The 26,388-nt window shown below is 44.7% G+C and overlaps 1 protein-coding gene across 2 annotated transcripts; it reads right to left on the reverse strand.

Moving 5' to 3' along the window:
- Window positions 1–51: 51 nt before the first annotated feature.
- DHX33 (DEAH-box helicase 33) lies at window positions 52–26,388 on the reverse strand. Of its 2 annotated transcripts, none has more exons than XM_082604911.1 (12): window positions 25,577–26,386; window positions 22,908–23,068; window positions 22,016–22,243; window positions 21,702–21,872; window positions 18,424–18,609; window positions 17,575–17,686; window positions 16,283–16,442; window positions 16,036–16,124; window positions 12,540–12,667; window positions 11,956–12,159; window positions 7,459–7,545; window positions 52–2,475 (listed from the first exon to the last, which is right to left on the reverse strand). In XM_082604911.1, exons 1-12 carry the CDS (start codon window positions 25,863–25,865, stop codon window positions 2,167–2,169), a joined length of 2,124 nt encoding a protein of 707 aa, XP_082461037.1. In that variant the 5' UTR covers window positions 25,866–26,386; the 3' UTR covers window positions 52–2,166. The 2 variants fall into 2 exon arrangements, with proteins under 2 accessions (XP_082461037.1, XP_082461038.1); XM_082604912.1 differs by lacking the exon at window positions 52–2,475 and adding an exon at window positions 2,577–2,713 and having other exon boundaries at window positions 25,577–26,388.

Genomic DNA, 26,388 nt, shown 5'->3' on the forward strand with positions numbered 1-26,388 from the left:
ATAAGGGAAAGGAGACCCAAGAAAGAAGCCTCACACATGTACAAGATTCACTTTTAATGGATTTGATAGTCATGTGCAAATTTGAGCATTATATACAAGAGCCAGTGCTTCTTTAGAGCTCTGTTTGAACAAGAAGACTCTCAAAATACAACATAAACCTGAACCAACTAGATTTTTTTTTGCTGCAAGTTATAATATTCTGATCAAATAAAATATAATGAAATTCTTGCTTCCCCACAGGTGCAGTGTTTCCTTCTATGCACAAGGAATGGTATCTTAGATGCCTGGCCACAGTTCTAAGCATTTCTTGACAGCTGGATTAAATGGATTTATGCATCACAGTACATAATCAGTCTTATCCACAGAGCAAAAACTTGTCTCCATTCTGGCATCTCTTTACCAAAGGTTTTTTACCAAGAACTGGGTGTTGGCAGTTTTTAGATCTATGCTGCTCTGGAGGTTTCACACTCCATGATTACTAGAAGCAGAAGACAAACATCTGAGGCATGTGATCTGCTTGGAGTGCATCTATTTACATGAAGCTGCTCAAGGGAGCTAGTGATTCACCTAGATATGGATTTCACAGCTTGGAAAAAAGGCGGCACACCACTGGAGATTGTAGGATTGAAAAGAATAGCTCAAGGTTAGATTGCAACATCACTGTGAAACATTTAACTTTCTTAAGAAAGTTTAAAGTGTACTTATCTATCCCCTGCAGCTGAATGTAAACAACCATGTATTTCTTTGTAGTAATATGGAGAGTCAGACCAGCTTTTCCAATATGATTTAATCCCTGAGCAGCTATGTTAAAAGTTAACTTTTTAAAAAGCCCAATAAAAAACTACTGTATGAAAACTCTACCAGAATGTTAGTGATAAATATATTTCTGTACAGAAATATAGAAGCTATTTTTAAAATTTTAAATTTTACTTGTCCCAGAGAATTCCTCTATATAATTTGCTGAGGAACATAATAAATTACCCCACTCCCAATTTTTTACCAGCATGATGAACGTTTTATTAAAAATACAATATTTTCTTTTACCAATACCTTTTGAACATTTTATTAAAAATACAATATTTTCTTTTACCAATACCTTTTGAACCCTAAACATCCTAGGCCTCTATTGAATAAAGGAATAACCAAAATACTGCACATGTGTATTTTGACCAATTAAGCACAATAAAAGGGCTAAATCTTGGCGTCTTCTAGGGCATAGCATTCTCTGGGGAAAGATTATTTGCTTTTGATAATTAAATAGCTAAGAAGGACTTTTGGTGTCTTTTCCTTCCTCAAAATATGAAAACAGGAAGAGACTGTGGAGACCCTCTAATCCCCTCTGACAAATATGGAAAATGAGGGCTAGAGAGGGGCGAGTGGCAAAGCCAGGCTGTCCCCAGGTCCCTAAGAAGGAAAAACGATCATAGGAAATGACCATAGGAAATAAATAAAAGAACATAAACACTAGATGAGGTGATGGATGAGCCAAAGCTGCCTGTGTTCTCACCTCCGCCCACCCGCAGGGCCAGAGGAGAAATGCCTTAAGCTCAGCTCAGAGACACTCCTTAGGCTCAAGTGTTCATGGCCCAAAAGCACCTCCCTCCTGAAACAGAAGTTAATCTCTTCTGTTTTCTGTTATAAAACTCCATGCAGATAGAAGTTAAAATAGATCCAAGGTCAACAGCTCTGTGACCTCTGGTGGTCCCCTTTCCAGACAATCCCCCTCAGTCTCGAGAACTCAGGGGGTTTTGTTGTACCTGGTTCACATCATGTAGAAAAGCAGTAACAGCAACCGAGCTCCACGGCTCACGATTCAGGCGTGTTTATCGCGGGCGGGCACAGCTCTGGGTACTTTCCTTTCATTTGCTCTAAACCTCATGACCCCAACCCTGTAAGTATTATTATTATCACCCCCACTTGGCAGATAGGGAAACTGAGGCTCAGAAGTTAACTAAGTCACCCAAAGTCGCCGAGCAAGAACTGAAAGCATCATTTTGAAGTCTCCAAGGTCACTGCATGTCTGTGTGGTTCAGTCTGAGGAGTTTAGACAGAGATGCTTTCAAGCTCCCAGAGGCCGGGCATAATCCGCTCAATACGACCGCTCTGGGTGCCAGCCTGAGAGTCCGCAGCGAGGCCGGCTGCGGCCCAGCTCCCGCCCCGGGCGGCTCAGTTCCTGAAGGCCCTCAGCTTCCTCCTGAAGAAGTCGGGGGCAGCCTCGTACAGCCACTCGGGGTCCACGACGCACAGGTCGCGCATGTAGCACTTGTTGGTGACGAGCAGCTCCGTGTACACGACGCAGGCCGGCTTGCAGTGGAAGAGAACGGACGAGGGGTGGATGGCCACGGGCTGGTGGGTGTCCGTGGTGGCATAGGACCCGTCGGGCTGCAGCTCGGCGGTGCTCATGAAGAGGCTGTGCGCCAGGCAGCGGCGGACGCTCTCTGTGTCCCCTCGCGACGACAGGATCGGCATGGACATCTGGTTTGGGAGGAAGTGAGACATGGAGAAGACCCCAGACGTGAGTACTGTGCCGCCACCCATGGTGGATGGAGCCACGTGCCCCCAGTGCGGTCCAGGGTGCAGGGCCCACGGTGGAGGCTGACACCCGGGCGGCTGCCTGCGACGCCTGAGATCAGTGCTGGTGGAGAAGCACCATGTCTGCTGTCAATAGAAAATGAGGGAACTCACGAAGCCAAGGGATGGTCTGGCAGGAAAGCTGTTCAAGTACAAGAAGGGTTGGAAAAATGTGTATAAGGCAGAACACAACAAGCTACTATGAGAAGAAGTCACTTTAGTGCTAACAATGGGCCGCTGGCATCAGGCACAGGCCTGGGTAAGGGTGACAACTGTCCCCTACGGACGTGCGGATGGTCCATGCCGCGGGCTGTCTCAAAAGACGCCTTACACACAAAGACAGTCACCACAGAGTTGCTCACAGCAGCAAAAAGTAGACACTCTCTCAGTGCTCAACCCAGGAGAACGTGAACACAAACAACCCTACCTTTGAGGTAAAATGTGGCGTGTCATAGAGCCATTGAATACATAAACATTATGTCCTCTAAGAGGGAATATAAGCTGATAGGAAACTTGTTGGTTGATGATTTGGCAATGTCTATCAAAATCTAAATTCCCCATCTAAAAGTTCATTCTATGTGTACCAGAGCACAAACACTTATGTAGGAGGATGATCATTATAGCACAACCTAAATGACCACCATTAGGGGCTGGGCTAAATAAACCGTAGTGAATACAGTGAAATGCTATGAAGTCACTAAAAAGAACGATAGAGATATGCAGGCACTGCAAGACAGCCTAGACACAAAGTATTCAAGAAGTACTCCAAGTGGAAAAAAGCAAATTGCAAAACAAAGTGTTATATATTTTGTTTTAAAAAGAAAATTTTATCATGGTGTATGATCCTTTTAATGTGTTGTTGGATTCTGTTTGTTAGTATTTTGTTCAGGATTTTTGCATCTATGTTCATCAGTGATATTGGATTATAATTTTCCTTTTTTGTGATATCTTTTTCTGGTTTTGGTATCAGGGTGATGGTGGCTTCGTAGAATGAATTTGGGAGTGTTTCTCCCTCTGCAACTTTTTGGAAGAGTTTGAGAAGGATTGGTGTTAGCTCTTCTCTAAATATTCGATAGAATTCACCTGTGAAGCCATCTGGTCCTGAACTTTTGTTTGTTGGAAGATTTTTAATTACGGTTTCAATTGGCATATAGTAGTCCTTTGCATTTCTGTGGTGTCAGTTGTGATTTCTCCTTTTTCATTTCTAATTTTATTGATTTGTGTCCTCTCCCTTTTTTTCTTGATGAGTCTGGCTAAGGGTTTATCAATTTTGTTTATCTACTCAAAGAACCAGCTTTTAGTTTTATTGATCTTTGCTATTGTTTTCTTCATTTTTATTTCATTTATTTCTCCTCTGATTGTTATGATTTCTTTCCTTCTACTGACTTTGGGTTTTCTTTGTGCTCCTTTCTCTAGTTGTTTTAAGTGTAGGGTTAGATTGTTTATTTGAGATGTTTCTTGTTTCTTGAGGTGAGATTGAATTGCTATAAACTTCCCTCTTAGAACTGCTTTTGCTTCACCCCATAGGATTCTTCAATATATGCAAATCAATCAATATGATACACCACGTTAACAAATTAAGGAATAAAAACCATATGATCATCTCAATAGACACAGAAAAAGCTTTTGACAAAATTCAACACCCATTTATGATAAAAACTCTCTAGAAAATGGGCATAGAGGGAACCTACCTCAACATAATAAAGGCTATATATGACAAACCCACAGCAAGCATCATACTCAATGGTGAAAAATTGAAAGCATTTCCACTAAGATCAGCAACAAGACAAGAATGTACACTCTCGCCACTCTTATTCAACATAGTTTTGGAAGCCCTAGCCACTGCAATCAGAGAAGAAAAAGAAATAAAAGGAATACAAATTGGAAAAGAAGAAGTAAAACTGTCACTGTTTGCGGATGACATGACACTATACATAGAAAATCCTAAAGATGCTACCAGAAAACTACTAGAGCTAATCAATGAATTTGGTAAGGTTGCAAGATGCAAAATTAATGCACAGAAATCTCTGGCATTCCTATACACTAACAACAAAAAATCAGAGAGAGAAATTAAGGAAACAATCCCATTTACTGTCGCAACAAAAAGAATAAAATACCCAGGAATAAACCTGCCTAAGGAGGGGAAAGACTTGTACTCAGAAAACTATAAAACACTGATGAAAGAAATCAAAGATGACATAAACAGATGGAGAAATATTCCATGTTCTTTGATTGGAAGAACCAATATAGTGAAAATGACTATATTACCCAAAGCAATCTACAGATTCAATGCAATCCCTATCGAACTACCAATGGCATTCTTCACAGAATTAGAACAAAAAATTTTACAATTCGTATGGAAACACAAAAGACCCTGAATAGCCAAAGCAATCTTGAGAAAGAAAAACGGAGCTGGAGCAATCAGGCTCCCTGAATTCAAACTATATCACAAAGCTACAGTAATCAAGACAGTATGGTACCAGCACAAAAACAGAAATATATATCAATGGAACAGGATAGAAAGCCCAGAGATAAACTCGCACACATATGGTTACCTAATTTAAGACAAAGGAGGCAAGAACATAAAATGGAGAAAAGATAGCCTCTTCAATAAGTGGTGCTGGGAAAACTGGACAGCTACATGTAAAAGAATGAAATTAGAACACTCCCTAACACCATACACAGAAATAAACTCCAAGTGGAAAAGACCTAAATGTAATATCAGACACTATAAAACTCTTAGAGGAAAAGATAGGAAAAACACTCTTTGACATAAATCACAGCGAGATCTTTTTTGACCTACCTCCTAGAGTAATGGAAATAAAAACAAAAATAAACAAATGGAACTTATTTAAACATAAAAGCTTTTGCACAGCAAAGGAAACCATAAACAAGACAAAAAGACAACCCTCAGAACGGGAGAAAATATTTGCAAATGAAACAACAAAGGATTAATCTCCAAAATATACAAACAGCTCACGGAGCTCAATATCAAAAAACCAAACAATCCAATTAAAAAATGGTCAGAAGGACTTCCCTGGTGGCTCAGTGGTAAAGAATCCACCTGCCAACGCAGGGGATATGGGTTCGAGCCCTGGTCCGGGAAGATCCCACTTGCCGTGGAGCAACTAAGCCCTTGTGCCACAACTACTGAGCCTGCGCTCTAGAGCCTGCATTCCACAACTACTGAGCCCATGCGCCTAGAGCCTGTGCTCTGCAACAAAGACAAGCCACCGCAATGAGAAGCCTGCGCACCGCAACAAAGAGTAGCCCCCGCTCGCAGCAACTCGAGAAAGCCCGCATGCAGCAACGAAGACTCAATGCAGCCAAAAATAAATAAATGGATAAATTAAAAAAAAAGGGGCGGGGCAGAAGACCTAAATGGACATTTCACCAAGGAAGACATACAGATGGCCAAGAGGCACATGAAAAGATGCTCAACATCACTAATTATTAGAGAAATGCAAGTCAAAACTACAATGAGGTATCACCTCACACCAGTTAGAATGACCATTATCAAAAAATCTAGAAACAATCAATGCTGGAAAGGGTGTGGTGAAAAGGGAACCCTTTTGCACTGTTGGTGGGAATGTAAATTCATACAGTCACTATGGAGAACAGTATGGAGGTTCCTTAAAAAACTAAAAATACAACTACCATATGACCCAGCAATCCCACTACTGGGCATAGACCCTGAGAAAACCAGAATTCAAAAAGAGTCATGTACCACAGTGTTCACTGCAGCTCTATTTACAATAGCCAGGACATGGAAGCAACCTAAGTGTCCATCGACAGATGAATGGATAAGAAGGTGTGGTATGATATATACAATGGAATATTTATCAGCTATAGAAGAAATGAAATTGAGTTATTTGTAGTGAGATGGATGGACCTACAGTCTGTCATACAGAGTGAAGTAAGTCAGAAAGAGAAAAACAAATACCGTATGCTAACATATATGTATGGAATCTAAAAAAAATGGTACTGATGAACCTAGCTGCAGGGCAGGAATAAAGATGTAGACCTAGAGAATGGACTTGAGGACACGGGGTGGGAGGGGGAAGCTGGGGCAAGTTAGAGTGGCATCGACATATATACACTACCAGATGTAAAATAGATAGCTAGTGGGAAGCAGCAGAATAGCACAGGGAGATCAGCTAGGTGCTTTGCAATGACCTAGAGGGGTCGGATAGAAAGGATGGGAGGGAGGCTCAAGAGGGAGGGGATATGGGGATATATGTATGCATATGGCTGATCCACTTTGGTGTACAACAGAAACTAACACAGTATTGTGAAGCAATTATACGCCAATAAAAATCTATTAAAATAAGGAAAAAAAATTTTTATATATGTATCCATGTATATGTGTATACACACACACATACAAAAACATACATACACAGGAAAAAATTCTAGAAGGATCTACACCACACTATTATTTATCTTTGGAGGGGCAGGATTAAGGAGACTTTTACACTTTCTGCACTATATATCACTATTTTCTGCACTGTATCAATTTGTAACAATTATGCACAGCTTTCGTAATCTGAAAAAAAATAACAAAGATATTTCCACTAAAAGAACAAACCTTAGGAAGAGTTCTAATAACACTGGAAAATACTTTTAAAGTTTATAAAAGCTAAATATAAATTATATATACAATGTAACTAATGATGTAAAAAATTCATTTAAAAACAGGGCTATGAAGAAACAGACCAAACTGACGAGAGGTGGAGCTGTGGGTAATTTTTACTTTCTTCCTTATTTAAAAATTTTCCTATAATGAGAGGGGTTTTTTTGCGATCACTTGCAATAAGCAACCTGAAATTTTTCACCTAGAAAAAAGTGACAGCTTAGCCCCGCAGAGAACACCAGGAAGAAGAATACCTTTAGGCAGATATCTCTCAGCTGTGATCTGACTTCAGCTACCAGCATCATATTCTTGCTGTGGACAAAATTCTCTTTGCACCAATCCTGAATAGGAGAAAAAAGAGATATCACAGTCCTCTCATTTCTATAAAGAAAAAAACATAGCACAATTTTAATTTTTATTTTTTTTATTTTTTTTATTTTTTTATTTTATTTTTTTTAATAACAAATTTAATCAGTTATACATATACATATGTTTCCATAACCCCTCCCTTTTGCGTCTCCCTCCTACCCTCCCTATCCCACCCCTCCAGGCGGTCACAAAGTACCGAGCTGACCTCCCTGTGCTATGCGGCTGCTTCCCACTAGCTATCTACCTCACGTTTGGTAGTGTATATATGTCCATGCCGCTCTTTCACTTTGTCACAGCTTACCCTTCCCCCTCCCCATATCCTCAAGTCCATTCTCTAGTAGGTCTGTGTCTTTATTCCTGTCTTACCCCTATGTTCTTCATGACATTTTTTTTTTCTTAAATTCCATATATATGTGTTAGCATACAGTATTTGTCTTTCTCTTTCTGACTTACTTCACTCTGTATGACAGACTCTAGGTCTATCCACCTCATTACAAATAACTCAATTTCATTTCTTTTTATGGCTGAGTAATATTCCATTGTATATATGTGCCACATCTTCTTTATCCATTCATCCGATGATGGACACTTAGGTTGTTTCCATCTCCGGGCTATTGTAAATAGGGCTGCTATGAACATTTTGGTACATGTCTCTTTTTGAACTATGGTTTTCTCAGGGTATATGCCCAGTAGTGGGATTGCTGGGTCATATGGTAGTTCTATTTGTAGTTTTTTAAGGAACCTCCATACCGTTCTCCATAGCGGCTGTACCAATTCACATTCCCACCAGCAGTGCAAGAGTGTTCCCTTTTTTCCACACCCTCTCCAGCATTTATTGTTTCTAGATTTTTTGATGATGGCCATTCTGACTGGTGTGAGATGATATCTCATTGTAGTTTTGATTTGCATTTCTCTAATGAGTAAAGATGTTGAGCATCCTTTCATGTGTTTGTTGGCAGTCTGTATATCTTCTGTGGAGAAATGTCTATTTAGGTCTTCTGCCCATTTTTGGATTGGGTTGTTTGTTTTTTTGTTATTGAGCTGCATGAGCTGCTTATAAATTTTGGAGATTAATCCTTTGTCAGTTGCTTCATTTGCAAATATTTTCTCCCATTCTGAGGGTTGTCTTTTGGTCTTGTTTATGGTTTCCTTTGCTGTGCAAAAGCTTTTAAGTTTCATTAGGTCCCATGTGTTTATTTTTGTCTTTATTTCCATTTCTCTAGGAGGTGGGTCAAAAAGGATCTTGCTGTGATTTATGTCATAGAGTGTTCTGCCTATGTGTTCCTCTAAGAGTTTGATAGTGTCTGGCCTTACATTTAGGTCTTTAATCCATTTTGAGCTTATTTTTGTGTATGGTGTTAGGGAGTGATCTAATCTCATACTTTTACATGTCCCTATCCAGTTTTCCCAGCACCACTTATTGAAGAGACTGTCCTTTCTCCACTGTACATTCCTGCCTCCTTTATCAAAGATAAGGTGACCATATGTCCGTGGGTTTAACTCTGGGCTTTCTATCCTGTTCCATTGATCTATCTTTCTGTTTTTGTGCCAGTACCATACTGTCTTGATTACTGTAGCTTTGTAGTATAGTCTGAAGTCAGGGAGCCTGATTCCTCCAGCTCCATTTTTCGTTCTCAAGATTGCTTTGGCTATTCGGGGTCTTTTGTGTTTCCATACAAATTGTGAAATTTTTTGTTCTAGTTCGGTGAAAAATGCCAGTGGTAGTTTGATAGGGATTGCATTGAACCTGTAGATTGCTTTGGGTAGTAGAGTCATTTTCACAATGTTGATTCTTCCAATCCAAGAACATGGTACATCTCTCCATCTATTTGTATCATCTTTAATTTCTTTCATCAGTGTCTTATAGTTTTCTGCATACAGGTCTTTTGTCTCCTTAGGTAGGTTTATTCCTAGATATTTTATTCTTTTTGTTGCAATGGTAAATGGGAGTGTTTCCTTGATTTCACTTTCAGATTTTTCATCATCAGTATATAGGAATGCCAGAGATTTCTGTGCATTAATTTTGTATCCTGCAACTTTACCAAATTCATTGATTAACTCTAGTAGTTTTCTGGTAGCATCTTTAGGATTCTCTATGTATAGTATCATGTCATCTGCAAACAGTGACAGCTTTACTTCTTCTTTTCCAATTTGGATTCCTTTTATTTCCTTTTCTTCTCTGATTGCTGTGGCTAAAACTTCCAAAACTAGGTTGAGTAAGAGTGGTGAAAGTGGGCAACCTTGTCTAGTTCCTGATCTTAGTGGAAATGGTTTCAGTTTTTCACCATTGAGGACGATGCTGGCTGTGGGTTTGTCATATATGGCCTTTATTATGTTGAGGAAAGTTCCCTCTATGCCTACTTTCTGCAGGGTTTTTATCATAAATGGGTGTTGAATTTTGTCGAAAGCTTTCTCTGCATCTATTGAGATGATCATATGGTTTTTCTCCTTCAATTTGTTAATATGGTGTATCACGTTGATTGATTTGCGTATATTGAAGAATCCTTGCATTCCTGGAATAAACCCCACTTGATCATGGTGTATGATCCTTTTAATGTGCTGTTGGATTCTGTTTGCTAGTATTTTGTTGAGGATTTTGGCATCTATGTTCATCAGTGATATTGGCCTGTAGTTTTCTTTCTTTGTGACATCCTTGCCTGGTTTTGGTATCAAGGTGATGGTGGCCTCGTAGAATGAGTTTGGGAGTGTTCCTCCCTCTGCTATATTTTGGAAGAGTTTGAGAAGGATAGGTGTTAGCTCTTCTCTAAATGCGCACAATTTTAATTTTTAATTAAAAAAAAATTTTGGGCCACACCACACGGCATGCGGGATCTTAGCTCCCCAACCAGGAATCGAACCCATGCCCCCTGCAGTGGAAGCATAGAGTCTTAACTGCTGGACTGCCAGGGAAGTCCCAGCATAATTTTTAGAACACTGTTCTAATTCAGATGGAAAACTTCAGTTGCCAAAAATAAATAAAAGGAAAATATCTTTATAGCAAAAAGCATGAACCATAAAGGAAAACAGTAAAAATTTAAACTAAAGTAGAACTATAAAATTCCATAGGTCAAGTCACGATGAAAAAAGCTAATGACTGGGATATCTGCATCACTACACCCAGCAAAGAATGATTACCTCCAGAATACATTAAAAAATAAACAAATAAATAAACTCCTACAAATCAGTGAGAAAATGACCAATACTCCAGTAGAAAAACAACAAAGGATATGGATGGACCACTCACAGAAGATTAACTACAAATGACAATAAACTTAAGCAAAGCTTCTCGGTCTCTTGAGGAATCAAGGCACTGCAGTTTCAAATAACTGAGATACTACTTCACATCCCTCAACGTGGCAAAAATGAAAAATCATTTCAACTAAGAGCTGGAGAGGCTGGTGGAAATCGAAACTCCTCTACACTACTCCGGGGAGGATAAAGAGGTGCTGACAGTTCTGTGGACGCACATGCCAGCTGAGAAAGCTTGATGCAGCTGCCCAAAGACCGGCAGGTCCACTCCTGGGTGTCGACCCCAGAGCAACTCTCCCCCTTGTGCACAAGAGACCTGGACGGGATGGGCACTGCAGGTGAGGAGACGGAAACCAGTTGCAAAAAGGTAGCGTGAAGAAGCATTTATAGCAAACAATGCCTGCGGATACAAAGTAAAAGCACATTGTTGCCCACCAGGACCCAGACAGACTTGACAGGGGTTACAGAAGGGAGGAAGGACTGCAAAAGGGGCAGCTCAGGGCTCTTGTTGTGTCCACAGCATTTTATTTCCTTAAAAATAAATTGAGGCAAATACAGCAAAATGTTTACAACTACTAAAACTGGGTGGTGGCTATTTTTTGTTTTTGTTTTGCATTAAAGCACAGATAAAGCATGCACGCTATAGCACAATTACTGATTTTTTTTTTTTTTTTTTTTTTTTTGGTGGGCCACGCCACCCAGCTTGCGGGATCTCAATTCCCTGACCAAGGACTGAACCTGGGCCATGGCAGTGAGCCCGGAATCCTAACCACTAGGCCACCAGGGAACTCCCTACAATGACTGATTTTATTCTATTTTATTTTATTGATAAGTGAAAGAAAATACTGCCATTTTCCATCTTGGTCCAGGGAACTGAAATACAAGCAAAATCTGCTATGAAGAAAGCTAGGGGCAGGTGGGGAAACAAACCATTTTGTAGCTAAGAAACTGGGTCAACAAATACTTAACGAACTGGCCAATGCTAGGTATGAGTTAAACATAAGCAGAGGGAAAGACGGGAATCATGCCTTCCCTGGTAACCTCCCTGTGTGCAGACATTTCTGAAATGACATCTGCCATTCACAGGCCCAGAAGGAGGCATCGTATGAGAAGGGGAACAAGACAAGGCCTACCTTGTTTCTGCCTGTGTTCCTGAAGGCCCGGTAGATGTTAAGCAGGGTGATGTGATCGCCCTCGCTGGATATGAACTTCTTCCGCACAGCCTGCACTTCATCCCGCCGGGAGGGGGGGTTGTAGAGAACGCTGTCCACTGACAGCAGGGAGATGATGGTCAGTATCTCCTCCGTGCAGTGGAATTTGGGGGACAGGAGGATGGTCTGCAAATCACAATTAAATACTGTGTAAGCCTAGTTTTCTCCTGGCTTCTGAATAAAGTATTTCCATATATTGCTTTTGCAGCTTCCCTTGTAAGGCGTTAAGGGGCAGGTGTTTCTAAAACCATGACTACGTATGTTATTTTACTTTCTGTAAAACAGAGGGCTGCCTTCCCTGCATGATTCCATGTGGGTAGGGCTCATGACTTAATATGGCTTGAATCCCACACTGAGCGTAAGTCAGAGTCAGGCACAAAGTAGGCATTAATAATTATTTAAGAGAAAAAGTGAAGATTAATCTAGAATCACTGGGTTAAGGAGTCTCCTCTGGGATGGCTGACCCGTAACACACAGAAAGGGGACTGAGGAGAGGAATCATTTACTTTGGCAAATTTGGGTTCTAACGGGAAAGCCGCCATCTTTCTTCCGATTGGAGTCAGGGTGAGCTGGCCGTCCTTGTTTTCAAGGGCACCCAACAGCTCCAGCTGGGCGATGGCTGCCTGAACGTGATCTAAAGAAAGACATAAAAAGGAGTCGAACATTCAAAACAGGACGAAGCTGCAGCTAGTTCATTACTTCGGGGCACTTCTGAGAAGCCTACGTCAAAGCACACCAAAGACCACAACCACGCTGTCCCCATGAGGTGCTTTTCAAAGCCGTTAAGGACAACATTGTCTTCAGCTCAATTCTCTTTAAATAGTGGCCTGCAATTTGGCAATATGTGTGTAAATCTGAAACCCAGCAAAGTTACACTTATGAATTTCACCCCCAGATATACTCGGACATCGTACAGGGATCTGCATCTCCAGACACACACACACAACAATGGAAATACCAGGTGCCTCAGAGGCCCCTGGTGAGAAGGACACTATTTACTATCTTGTTCTTTTTAAATTTGAACCATGAAAATGCACTGCCTATTAAAGAATAAAGATGCAATTCTAAGAATGTAATAAGTATCTACACAGAGGAGAAATGATCTGTAAAATACATTAAGTGAAAAAAGCAATGTACCATGCACCTATGGTCAACTAATCTATGACAAAGGAGGCAAGGATATACAATGGAGAAAAGACAGTCTCTTCAATAAGTGGTGCTGGGAAAACTGGACAGCTACATGTAAAAGAATGAAATTAGAACACTCCCTAACACCACACACAAAAAATAAACTCAAAATGGATTGAAGACCTAAATGTAAGACCAGACACTATGAAACTCTTAGAGGAAAACATAGGAAAAACACTCTTTGACATAAATCACAGCAAGATCTTTTTTGACCCACCTCCTACAGTAATGGAAATAAAAACAAAAATAAACAAATGGGACGTAATGACACTTAAAAGCTTGTGCACAGCAAAGGAAACTATAAACAAGACGAAAAGACAACCCTCAGAATGGGGGCAAGTATTTGCAAATGAAACAACGGACAAAGGATTAATCTCCAAAATATATAAACAGCTCAAGCAGCTCAATATTAAAAAAACAAACAACCTAATAAAAAAATGGGCAGAAGAACTAAATAGACATTTCTCCAAAGAAGACATACAGATGGCCAAGAAGCACATGAAAAGCTGCTCAACATCACTAATTATTAGAGAAATGCAAATCAAAACTACAATGAGGTATCACCTCACATCAGTGAGAATGGGCATCATCAGAAAATCTACAAACAACAAATGCTGAAGAGGGTGCGGAAAGAAGGGAACCCTCTTCCACTGTTGGTGGGAATGTAAATTGATACAGCCGCTATGGAGAACAGTATGGAGGTTCCTTAAAAATCTAAAAATAGCACTACCATACGACGCAGCAACCCCACTACTGGGCATATACCCTAAGAAAACCATAATTCAAAAAGACACATGCACCCCAATGTTCACTGCAGCACTATTTACAATAGCCAGGACATGGAAGCAACCTAAATGCCCATTGCTAGATGAATGGATAAAGAAGATGTGGTACATATATACAATGGAATATTACTCAGCCATAAAAAGGAATGAAATTGGGTCATTTGCAGAGACTTGGATGGACCTAGAGACTGTCATACAGAGCGAAGTAAGTCAGAAAGAGAAAAACAAATATCATATATTAACACATATATGTGGAATCTAGAAAAATGGTAGAGATGAACCGGTTTGCAGGGCAGAAATAGAGACACAGATGTAGAGGACAAACGTATGGACACCAAGTGGGGGAAAGTGGCAGGGGATAGCAGTGGTGGGACAAAAAAAAAAAAAAAAAAGAAAAGAAAAAGCAATGTGCCAGTGTCTATCGGTAAGAGAAGGATAAATGCATTTTGGTTTATTCATAGACTAGACAGTATTTAGTAATGAAAATGCATCAGACCTAAACCTTATAAAACATGATGAATGAAAAGGGAAGGTCACTGGGAAATCGAGGCATAAACATGCCAACCGAAACAATGCACGTGCATGGAATAAAATATTCAAGAAAAGCGAGGGATTCACGGACAAAACCTGGGAGGTGGTTAACTTGAGGTGGGGAGTGCGGCAGCCTCCGGAGGCTTTGCAGCCCTGGTAACGGATGCACAGGTGTGGCTGCGCTATTTCCACCTGACAGGAATGTGCCTCGTTTGTATGTAGAGATTTAGCAAGTGAAAGAAGAGAAAGTGTAGAACAGTGCACAATGTGCGTTGCTATTTGCGTTTTAAAAAAAAGACTATATGGAATTCCCTGGAGGTCCAGTGGTTAGGACTACACGCTCTCACTGCGGAGGGCCGGGGTCAGGGAAATAAGATTCCTCAAGCCGTGCAGCCAAAAAAAACAAGCGCAAAGTTGATCCCAGTCTTGAAGGCTGGTGCCTTTGCTCTTGGCCTGTTTCTGGAAGAAGTGCTGGAAAGCTGCGTGAAAGGCCCTTAAGTGCTGTTGCACCTGGGGCTGGAGACGCCAGATCACAACCCTTTTCTGCAGGCACCCCGGTCTGGGAGGAGGATGGAATATACGTGTCCAAGGACTGATGAAATAAAATTCATATGATAAATAAATAAATAAAAGGCTATATGTACTTGCAAAGATTTTCTCTAGAAGACACTGGGAAATGTGCACAGATGTTGCTGTAGAGGAGGGAAACTGAGATCACGGAGGGGCCCTGTATACCCATCGACTGTTTACTTTTTTAACCAGTTGCGCTTCTTCACTTAAAAAAAAGGAGAGAGAGAAAAAAAAGAAAATGGTGTATGTTGAAGAGATGCCAAGTACTAAGCTACCATCATTAAAACTCCCAATTAGTTTTCCTTCCACCATGGAGAGATTATTCGTGAAGGGCAGGGACCCATCAAATTCTGGTCAAAAGCAAAGAAACTTAATCTTTTTTTTTTTTTTTTTTTTTTTTTGCTGTACGCGGGCCTCTCACTGTTGTGGCCTCTCCAGTTGCGGAGCACAGGCTCCGGACGCACAGGCTCAGCGGCCATGGCTCACGGGCCCAGCCGCTCCGCGGCATATGGGATCCTCCCAGACCGGGGCACGAACCCGTATCCCCTGCATCGGCAGGCGGACTCTCAACCACTGCGCCACCAGGGAGGCCCAAGAAACTTAGTCTTTTCAGTGCTTTTGCTGGCAAAAGTACGATTTCGTTAGGTTTGCAGTATCCTGTGGACCCCCTCGACCACCTTCACTGGTTCCTGTGGTCTCGGCACCTGCCCAGGATGCCTACGTGAAGCCGCCGATTCTGCACCGCGATGGTGCTGACAACACCGCATCTTTCCTTTCATGATTCGGAGTTTCTTCTCTGAGAGTTAAGGTTGTTATCCACCAAATTATATTAAACAAAAGGAGACCGCTGGAAGACCTGGTTGGTTTTTTTTGGAGTCCACTGGTTGTTCCTGTCCATTTTGTACACCTTCCCGAAGACCCCACTTACCTGGAGATGGTTTGGACATGAAGTCAAAGGTGAGCACGTTTGGGACTTTCATCGCGAGAAGCTGCAGCATCACGCTCGCCAGGTTACACCTGCAAGTGTGAGAGACGCAGGTGGTTCACGCAGGTGTTCCTGACCCCCAAGCCGGCAAGGCAAGAGCCGCCCACCGAGGAGAGTCAGCTGGAGGACGTGGGCCACAGGGACAGGAGCCTCGGGACAAAGGGTAGGTGTGGGAGCCCCTTGGGCCTACCTTTGGATCTCTGGCACCGTCATCTTCTCAAACTTCTCAAACTCATCCTCCGTGTAGAGCCGGTAACAGATACCACTGTCCTCTCTGCCAGCCCGTCCTGTGCGTTGCCAGGCCTGGGTCTTTGACACCCGCTGCACAGCCAACACCTCCAGGCCACTGTCTGGTGGGAGAACGGCCCGTGTTAGTGCTTTGCTCGTCACATGAACAAACTCTACAACGTGGACAATGAGAAGCACTGCTCAGAACACCAGGGATCCTTTCTGTGACACGAGTCCAGAAGAACTCCAGCCTACGTCAGAAAGCACGAAACCAGGCTGGTCTGTGGTGAAACAAGGCCTTTGCTATGAACACCGTGTGAAATCTGTGACTAAAACATCAGAAGGACCTTGTGCTTGGGGCAGGGACCCAGGAGGGTAGAATTCAGAGGCCTTGGCTTCGATCACAGGTGGCAACAACCCCGTTTGCCTAGGACTGAGGGGGTCTCCCAGGACTTGGGACTCTCGGTGCTAAAACTGAGACAGTTTCCAGCAAACTAGGATGGTCGGTCCCACATCAAACGATGACCCAAGAATGAAATGCCTCCAGTCCCGTGTGTCGCATCCTCCCTCCTGCTCTATTATAAAAGAGAGACAATGGAATGCTGTTACGCCTAGGAGTGAATGAGACCGATTTTCTTATAAAGGTGTATTTTGTGCCAGGCACTGGAGAACCAAGCCCTTTCACACACGTGGTCCCCAGAGACACGCATGAATGACAGCACCCTTGAAGGCTCAGCAGTGCATTTCAGTTAAATGTTCCGGAGCCATAATTTCAGCTGCCTCAAAATCCTCTGTGGAGTAAAGCAAGGTAGAAAACAGACCTGAATAAAAATGACTTCAAGCAAGCTGCCCACCGCACACACTCAGGAAACAGCTAGCGCCTCGCCCCAGCCTGGGGGGTCTGCTTCCTCCCTGGGAGACTGGAGGTCAAACCAGCCTTGCTCAGATGTCATTTCCGAGGAAGCCTCTGATGTGGTATCAGGCTGTCCCTGGCCTGAGAGCCATCATTCTCGCCTACCTTCTGACGGGGTTTCATGCCCTCTGCCCAGGTCCCTGACCATCTGTCCCCAAGTTTGCCACATCTGGGCTCTTCTTTCCTGCCTCACGTGCCTTTCTGGCCCTGACTGCTGGACTGTGGTGCCTGCCACCCGAATCTCAGGTAGTTACGGACATGAGACGATTATTTGGGGGAAACTGTGGGACACAGGCTGCTCACTATACAGAGAAGAGACATCAGGAGCTACAAATTCTCACCGGGGTTATACTTCTTTGCTTTAACCATGCCCGTGTCAACTACATATTTTATTCCTGTAATGGTTATGGAGGTTTCAGCGATGTTGGTTGAAATGATCACTTTGCGACAGCCCTAAAAGGAGGAAGAAAACCAAAGAGCCATATGACACACATATGATTCAGAAGTTTTAAAACACATTCCTCACCGTGAATTGTCACAACTCACTCATGATCAAGAAGAGAAGACTTTTTTGTTATGACAGTCTTTAATATTGATGGCTGATCACTAAATTGGGTGGGGCGGGGTAGGGTGTGGGGAATGTTTCAGTCTTAAAAGTTTATTTTGAGGCGATGAGATGTGGTGGGAGAGGCACAAGATGCAGAAGCAGGTAGATGTGGGCTGGAGTCCTGGCCCCGCCAGCTACCTCCTGTGCCCCCTGGGCAACTGTCACTTCACCCCTTGGGGCCTCGGAACTGAGATGGTGACCCACTTTGCGGTTCTTGAGAGGATGAGAGACAGTATGTGTCAAGTGCTGGCACAGTGCCTGGCACAGCATGGGCACCCAAGAAATGTACTGTGGACACATGCTCTGTGAACGGTGGACCTTGGAAGAGTCACTCACTGAGCCTCTGGCTTCTGCCTTTGCCTCTCCCTCACCCCCGGACAGCTGTCTCCCTGTTCTGACCATGGGAGAGCCGCGTCTGCAGCCCCGCATTACCCTCCTGCGTCTTTCCAGTTCATGTGTGTGGTCCCTGCACATCCTGTCCCACACACCTTAGCTGGAGCCTGCTGACAGGAGCACAGGCCCCACTGGTGCATCCATCTGGGTACCCAGGGATGGGGCTGGGCAGGAGAAGGGGTGCACTCACCTTCGGGGCCCCCTGGAAGACGCGCAGCTGCTGGGCATAGGGCAGGGAGGCATAGAGCGGAAGGACCAGCATGGAGGGGCAGCCGTCCGGGAGGTGTCTGGCAATGTCCCGGCAGGTCTTGCTCATGGCTTCGATCTCCTCCTGCCCAGTGAGGAACACCAGGATGTCCTGAGAGGAGGGGGCTTCCTAAAGAAAAGGAAGAGTGGGATCACTAGGCCTTGACAGGAGCACAGCTTGCACAGAACAATGGTCACTGATGAACTTCCCCAGTTATTTTTCTTAACTCTGGAGACATAAATGAGCCTAAACATCGGTGTCTCCCCTGGGAGAAAACCCACACCGAGAATGCACAGCTGCAACTTTCTCGAGTTAGCCAGCTCTGTTTAAAAACGAATTAAGGAGATTTTGAAGAAAGATCGCCAGATTGCTTTTGCAGCAAGAACAATGCCATGAAAAGCACAACCAGGCAAGCAAATAAAATCTGCATGAAGCTGCCTTCCTTTCATAATCATCTTGAAAGATGAAGCTGACAAAAGAGACAACTTGGGGAAATCCTGATCCATGGAAATGGCCGGAAGCACTCATGCTGGAAAAGGAGCCCTAGTTGAATGAGGCCATCAAATGTACTTTCATAAACCCCCAAAGCACGCTGAACTTGGACAAGGGATTTACATCCCAGGCTTAACTGGATCCTTCACCTCGCAAAGGGAAGAACAGGTAAGTGTTAACTGCATACCCATTGATCCAATCTTTCTTTGATGTCTGTTCAGATACATTAATTTGTAGAGTACTTGTTTGGCAAAATAATTGAAAAATGTTTAACAATTATATATATGTTGTGCATGTGTATGTGTCTCTCTCTATATATATATGTCTATGTATGAATACATATATCTATGTATTTATATGTGTGCATGTAGTTTTTTAGCCCGGAATTAACATGTTCAGAGGTGCAGACACACAGAAAGGATAAAATCTTTTTTTTTTTTTTTTTTGGTGGCGTGGCTTGTAGGATCTTAGTTCCCTGACCAGGGATTGAACCCAGGCCCCGGTAGTAAAAAGCACCGAGTCCTAACCACTGGACTGCCAGGGAATTCCCAGGATAAAATCTGCAACAGTCAAAGCTTCATCAAGGGGAGGACTCATCAAAGCCACCATGTAACGTGAGGGCCCTATAGGCACTATTCATGAAAAATCCTCATCTCATGTTTGCTTTTAGCAGCTAAACAAGGCAGACTGACCTTATCCAAATACTATCAAAATGACGGTGAAGGTATAAGCCCAGGAAGACAGGGTTTCAACCCATCTTTGAAAGATGAAGAGACGGGGCGGGAAGTGAGTGACTTGGCCGGGCAGAGGGAGTCCCGACGGGGGAGCGTGCAGACGGGGTGGTGGGAAAGCAGTGCGCCCACTTCCCTGGAGAAGCCACAAAGGCTTGGGCTCAGAGCGAGCCTCGGGGGCTTGTGCCGGCATGAGGACCCAAGTGTCAGCTGGAAGTCTGAGTACAGTGTAGTTGAACCCGCAAGTTCCCTCCTCCACCTGATGCGGCCAGGAGGCTGGGCAGACACGGGGTGCTGTCGTGGGATTCAACACAGGAGGATGGCAGAGGGAAGAGCCAAGAGGACAGCTGTGCAGAGGCCTAGGAGAGCAACCTGTTTGGAGCAGAAAAGCAGCATAAATAAAGGACCTGGGAAAAAGTGGGTTGTGTTTCAACACATAAAAAATATTCATGGGGCTTCCCTGGTGGCGCAGTGGTTGAGAGTCCGCCTGCCGAGGCAGGGGACACGGGTTCGTGCCCCGGTCCGGGAAGATCCCACATGCCGCGGAGCGGCTGGGCCCGTGAGCCATGGCCGCTGAGCCTGCGCATCCGGAGCCTGTGCTCCACAACGGGAGAGGCCACAGCAGTGAGAGGCCCGCGTACGGCAAAACAAGCAAAAAAAAAAAAAAAAAATTCATGATTGGCATGTGATAGATGTTAGAACCCTTGGGGAAAAATTGGCCGTATGTACGTAGAAAACTTGTACGACTGTGTGGAACAGGAACAAGGCACTGCGATGGTGCACAATGTAGGGTCTTAATATTGTAAAGACTGATATTTGATTTAAAAAGACATCCTGGGGCTTCCCTGGTGGCGCAGGTTAAGAATCCGCCTGCCAATACAGGGAACACGGGTTCGAGCCCTGGTCCGGGAAGATCCCACATGCCGCGGAGCAACTAAGCCCGTGCACCACAGCTACTGAGCCTGTGCTCTAGAGCCTGCAAGACACAACTACTGAAGCCCGTGCGCCTAGAGCCCACGCTCCACAAGAGAAGTCACCACAATAAGCCTGCGCACCGCAATGAAGAGTAGCCCCTGCTCGCCGCAACTAAAGAAAGCCCGCGCAGCAACAAAGACCCAACGCAGCCAAAAATAAATAAATTAATTTTTTAAAAAAAGACATCCTGATATAATCATTTTGAGAGGATGTGTCAGGAACAGGAAACTAACATCCAAGGGAAACAGTTAAGAAATTGAAGGTGTACCTTCAAGAGCAGGATCTGGACAGGGAAAGTGAAAGCAGCTCCTGTTCTTTTATGAGCTTTTTAGAACTAAGTACTTGACTTTTTAAACTTTAAACTGCACACCCATCACTAAGCTTAAAATAAAAATTAGCTTTCAAAAGTTGGCTTCTAGATTTTTTCAGAAAGTTAATGGAAAGGTAAAAACAGTTGATTTTATACAAATTAAACCAAAAAATGAGATTTAATCACTCGAAATTTAAAGTAAACAAATGAAAAAAAATTGAAATGTTTCTCTGTACAGTTTTTTGTTTTTTTAAAAAGAAAATTCTAAATTGCAACCCATTATTGGTTAGTACACCAACTTTTTTTTTTTTTTTTCAATGAGACAGAAAATACCAGAGGACATCACAGGTAGTAAAAGGAGACTGTGTTTCCTAAGACTCACTTCAGTTCTACACATTGTGTCCTGAGTTGCAATATAAAATGTGTGTCTTACTGGGGGTTCCAATCAAAATATGCTCGCAAGCCACTGCTTTAACATATGGACGTTTTCTGGCTCAGCTGAGGAAAGATGCTGGTCAGGGTTGAATTATTATTTTTAGAGAAAAAAAAAAAGACACTGAGAAAAAGGATAAAAACGTGGACATGGCAAACGAACTCCATATTCAACTTCAGGACACAGCTCACAAAATGGTTTCGTTTGGCAGCTTTTCTTTTCAAGGCTGAATGCTCGAGGTCAAACAGGCCTTCTCAGGAATCTGCACCCCAGTGCCTACCTGGTGGATCTGGAAGACGGAGACCAGGGCCGCATGCAGGTAATCGTGCTGGGGCTGCTTGGTGTAGAAAATCTGGATCGGGTGCTGCCGGCCCTCCAGGTAGAGGACAGGGGCTCCACTGAAATACTGGGAGAACAGGTCCACGTCCATCGTGGCCGACATCACAATCACCTGTGTGCGAGACAGGGGCGGAGGATGGGGACAAGCTCGGACCAGCCTTTTCGTGCCCCTGCTGAGCCCTGAAGGCCGCCGAGGAGGCCCGCAACCCCCATGCCCTCTGCCCTGGGTCCCTCAGCAGCACAGGCTGCACCTACTTTGAGAGGCAGCTTCCCCAGCTCCTTTCGCCTCTTCTGGGCAGCTTTCACCACCCCAAAGAGCACATCCGTGTGAACAGTCCGTTCATGGGCTTCATCCAAAATGACGCAGCTGTATTTCCGAAGCAGGGAGTCTGAAATGGCCTCGCGCAGAAGCATGCCATCCGTCAGGAACTTGATTTTCGTGTCCTCCGAGGTGACATCATCAAAGCGCACCGTGTAGCCAACCTGTGTGGAGACACCATTCATTCACTCAGCAAACGCGTGTTCAGCACCCAGTGTATCCGGCACGGTGCCAGGCGTTGGTGCTATCGCAGCGAACAGGACCAATTCCTACCCTGCCCTGCTCCCAGGGCAATGGACACAGGCCTTCAACTGCAATGATGATAAACACTACAAAGAATTTAAAACTAGTCTCCTCCTCCCAGCTACTTCATAGTTTCAAGTGAAGCTATGTACACATATGAAAAGATGTCCAAGATGTTTTTAAGTCAAATGGGTAGACACCCACACAAACACGAATAAATCTGACTTATATACAGTTCTGGGACTCATTCTCAATACCCACCTACATACTAGAAAAATGCTTACAAGTCTGTAGAAAGATATGTAGATAAAAGACTTAGCAGATGTTACCGAAGTCTTAAAAGTGCTCAGGAAAAAACAGCTAATTTATCCAAGGTGCCAACAGATTTTGAAAGCAAAGCAAGTGGGACTGACAGACCCTCTGATCTCTTAGGAACTGGTAAAGAACTGTGAGAGAGGCTGAAACAATTGTGGCAAGAAAGAAGCTTGACATGTATAAGTAGTCTTGTTCAGAAAAATACAAGTCGGGGGCTGGGAGTGGGGGTTGGGGGACCAAGAACTGTCAGTAAAGAAGGAAGTTAGGTACCAGCTTCCCGAGTTCGGTTCTCTTCTCGTCTGAGACTCTGGTAGCCAGAGAGATAGCAGCCACTCGACGAGGCTGGGTCACGGCAATGATGGCCTGGCGGCCAATCCCCCCTTCATACAGGTACTGAGGGATCTGCGTTGTCTTCCCAGAGCCGGTTTCCCCTAGGAAAGAAAAAAGTCTCATTTAAATGCAAATTGACATGCCCCAGAGCCCAGGAGCCACAACTACTGAGCCTGCATACCACACTACGGACGCCCCCGCACCTACAGCCCGTGCTCCGCAACAAGAGAAGCCACCGCAATGAGAAGCCCGAGCACCTCAAGGAAGACCCAATGCAGCCTAAAAAAAAAACGGTCCACATCGAAATTTTTTTAAAAAATGGTCTACGTCAAAATTTTTAAAAAATGCACACTGAAACATACTTCACAAAACAGATCAAAGTCAGAAGGAAAAGATAAGAAAATACTCTAAGCTGATAAAGCCCTGGAAAATGTGTACCCACGTGTACCGCTAGCAGAGTGTTAATCGGGATTGTTTCTTGGAGGGCCACCGTATACTAGGAAAATCTTTAAAAGGTTGTACCCTCCGACCCACAGTTCCACTTGCAGGACCTGATTCTAAGGAAATGAAGATGTGTATAAAAATACAGCTTCAAAAGAGTTTTAGTCAACCTTGATCACGACAGCCCCAAATTAGAAACGATGTAAGCGGTCAGCAACAGTAACCAGTATAGTAACAACATACAATGGAATACAAACGTTATATTAAAATGTCCTACTTTTCAAAGGGATAAACGAGGTGTAAATGCACTGCCATGAAGAGACATTTGCTCCTACACTGCAGCCACAGCTAACTCCTCCACCTCCTTTCAAACCCTCTGCCTTTGCCCACACTATTATGAAATATCTGCCCCCACGCTGCCTGCATGACAAACTGTACAAGATGAGTTAGACCTCAAAGCTCTCTCCCCAGGGGCTGCGCTGCCTCCTCTGTGTTCCTTAGAGCCTTGTTCATCTCGTCCATCACTGATCACCCTAAACTGTGTGAAAGTATTTAAATGTTTCTGTCCCCCTCCAATATCAGAGGGCCCTGGGGGGCAGAGATGGCCTGTCAGTCTCTTCCATGTACTTGAGCATCTGCATACAGTAAGCACCCAACCTTATTTTCTACCCTCCTGTGTTCCCTTCCCAGTGCCCAGTCAGAACAAAGAACTGTAAACCTGTGCATCCCTCCCCTGACCTCACAGAGTTCTACAGTCCTGTGGTTCTTCCATTTTCTCCCCTCTGACTGCTCATCCTTCCTGACCCGGACACGAATCATGGACAAAGAATTTGATTATTCTACACTCCTCCTGCTGAGTTCATCAGGCAAAACCCAAACCTGGATCAATGTCTCCCTGTCCATCTTTTTTGCTCCTGCACCAAGAAACTGAGCGTTGCTATAGTAAAATAACCCAACTGTGCTGACAATGACCTGAGTTTGCCGTGGGGCTAAATGCACCTGGGCACCAGCACCACCGCTGATCCTTGTTCTTGTTTCTACAGCCCTTCTTTTGTCCCCATCCTCCCCAAGGACCCTGTAACTCCCATCCTCGTCAGAGCTCCCGTGCCTACTTCATAGGAAAGTTAAGTCCTCAAAGGTGATCTCCCGCCACTTCCCCCTGCAAGCTTTTCTGCAGTCACCCCCATTCTTACCTCCTTTCTCCAGCCCCCCAGCCTCTCAGATATCCATCCTCCTCTTGGATATCCAGGCCAGCTCTGCATCTAGCCCTTGTTGCCAAGGGCCCCCCTTCCCCATGCCCTCTATCTCTGCTCTGTTAGTGCCCGCTTTGCATCTTCAGCCTCCTTCTCTACTGAGTTCTTTCCCTGAACCTATGAATATCTGCAGGTTCCTCTAGGTCCCCCTCCTTTTTGTCAAAAACAGAAGCCTGCTCCCACTGCTTTCATGCCCTCACCTCCTACCTACTCCTCAGCCCAGTGACAAATCAGCTCCCAGAGCTCTGCCGAAACAGCGCTCAACTCGATCCCCAATTGATACCTCGCATCCAATCCAGTGGGCACTTTTTGGGTCCCTATTTTCTGGTCCCTATTTTCATTGTTGTATCTGTTCACTCCCTTCCTCTTACAACTCTGTTCTTAGGTTATCAGCTCTTCTGGATCTCCTTCACCTCTTTGGAGGCTCATCCTCTCGGTCCTTCAGGAGCTCCTCTTACTTAAACGTTGGGGATCAAAGCCCCTTGCAACTGGTCCCCGGCCCTCAACTCTGCCTCTTAATTCGTGCACCAGAAACTGCTACTTCCGTCAGACCGGACCGTCTCTCGCCTCCACTTTGTCTCTTATGCTGCAGGCTCTCTCCTCTGCGTCCAACGCCTCCCTCCCCGACTGGCTCAGATCCACTCTTCTAAGCTCCCAAAGTTCCCGCTGCGTCCCTCTACCCTTCCGCACAGAAGGCGAGTCTTTGCCGAGGGCGCGCGTCACTCGCACCGGCTGTGAGCACCTCCAGAACGGGCTTGTCTGACTCCTCCAAGGCCACTCTCCTGACCCCGAACAGAAAAGACAGTCAGGTTTGTTGTAGAAACGAGTGAACGACGGGGAGAAACACCTAAGAAAAGCTGTTCTCGCGGAGCTCGAACGGGGAGAGAGGAAGGACGCGCCGGCGCGGCCACTCACCGAGGAGGACGGCGCTGTCCAGGTTTCGGAGCTGGGCCAACAGCTGCCCCCGCGCCTGGAAGATGGGCAGACTCCGGCGCTGCAGCTCCACGGCCTCAGGGTAGGGGCTGACCGAGGGCTGGGCCAGGGGCGGCTGCTGCCTCCGGCCTCCTCCGCCGCGGCCGCCGCCGCCGCCCGCGGTCAGCAGCATCACCACTCGCCGCCCGTGAGGGCAGGACCCGGCGCGCCTCGGAGGCCCGGCGCCCGGCCGGAACCTCTTGCCCGGCGGGAAGCCCGCCTCCTCGGGCATGTCGGGAGGGCAACACGACGGGAGGCGCGAAAGCGGGTAGCTCCTGCCGCTCCCGGGAGCCGACAGCTAGCGCGCGCCGCCCCTTCCCGCCACGTGCTGATGGCTCCCAGCGACGCCGCTGATACCACCGCGACCCGCAGCCTTTCGGAAGGGGACTCCAACTCCCAGCATGCACTGTCAGCGTGAGCAGGCTTTCATTTCCTGAGGGCGGGGAGAGCAGGGTCCGAGGTACAACCGAAAAAAGGTCCGGAGCTACAACAGTGAAGGACTGGGTGTACGGTTCCGTGGGTCCTTAACTTTGGATAACAGCCATGGTTTTCTTGTCCTGCTAACACTGTTTCCTTCCAGTAAACACGCGTTTCCCTTTCTCTGCCACAATAATAGTCGCTCTTCAAGGAAAGTATTTAATTTTGTAAAATTAATGAGGTGCACACAAACATTTGGTTATTTAATCCTCCAAATAACTGATGTTATACAGTAGATACTGGTATCATCCCCAGTATACAGATGAAGAAACTGAGCC

Source organism: Mesoplodon mirus, assembly GCF_964341445.2.
Source record: "Mesoplodon mirus genome assembly, chromosome: 18".
Taxonomy (NCBI): Eukaryota; Metazoa; Chordata; class Mammalia; order Artiodactyla; family Ziphiidae; genus Mesoplodon; species Mesoplodon mirus.

Coding starts and splice junctions, on each gene's coding strand:
- DHX33 (XM_082604911.1), bottom strand. CDS start 25,865: ATGCCCGAGGAGGCGGGCTTCCCGCCGGGCAAGAGGTTCCGGCCGGGC. Junction 12,160..12,539: donor TAGAACCCAAATTTGCCAAA/GTAAATGATTCC, acceptor TGTGATTTGCAG/ACCATCCTCCTGTCCCCCAA. Junction 7,546..11,955: donor GGAACACAGGCAGAAACAAG/GTAGGCCTTGTC, acceptor TCTCCTATTCAG/GATTGGTGCAAAGAGAATTT.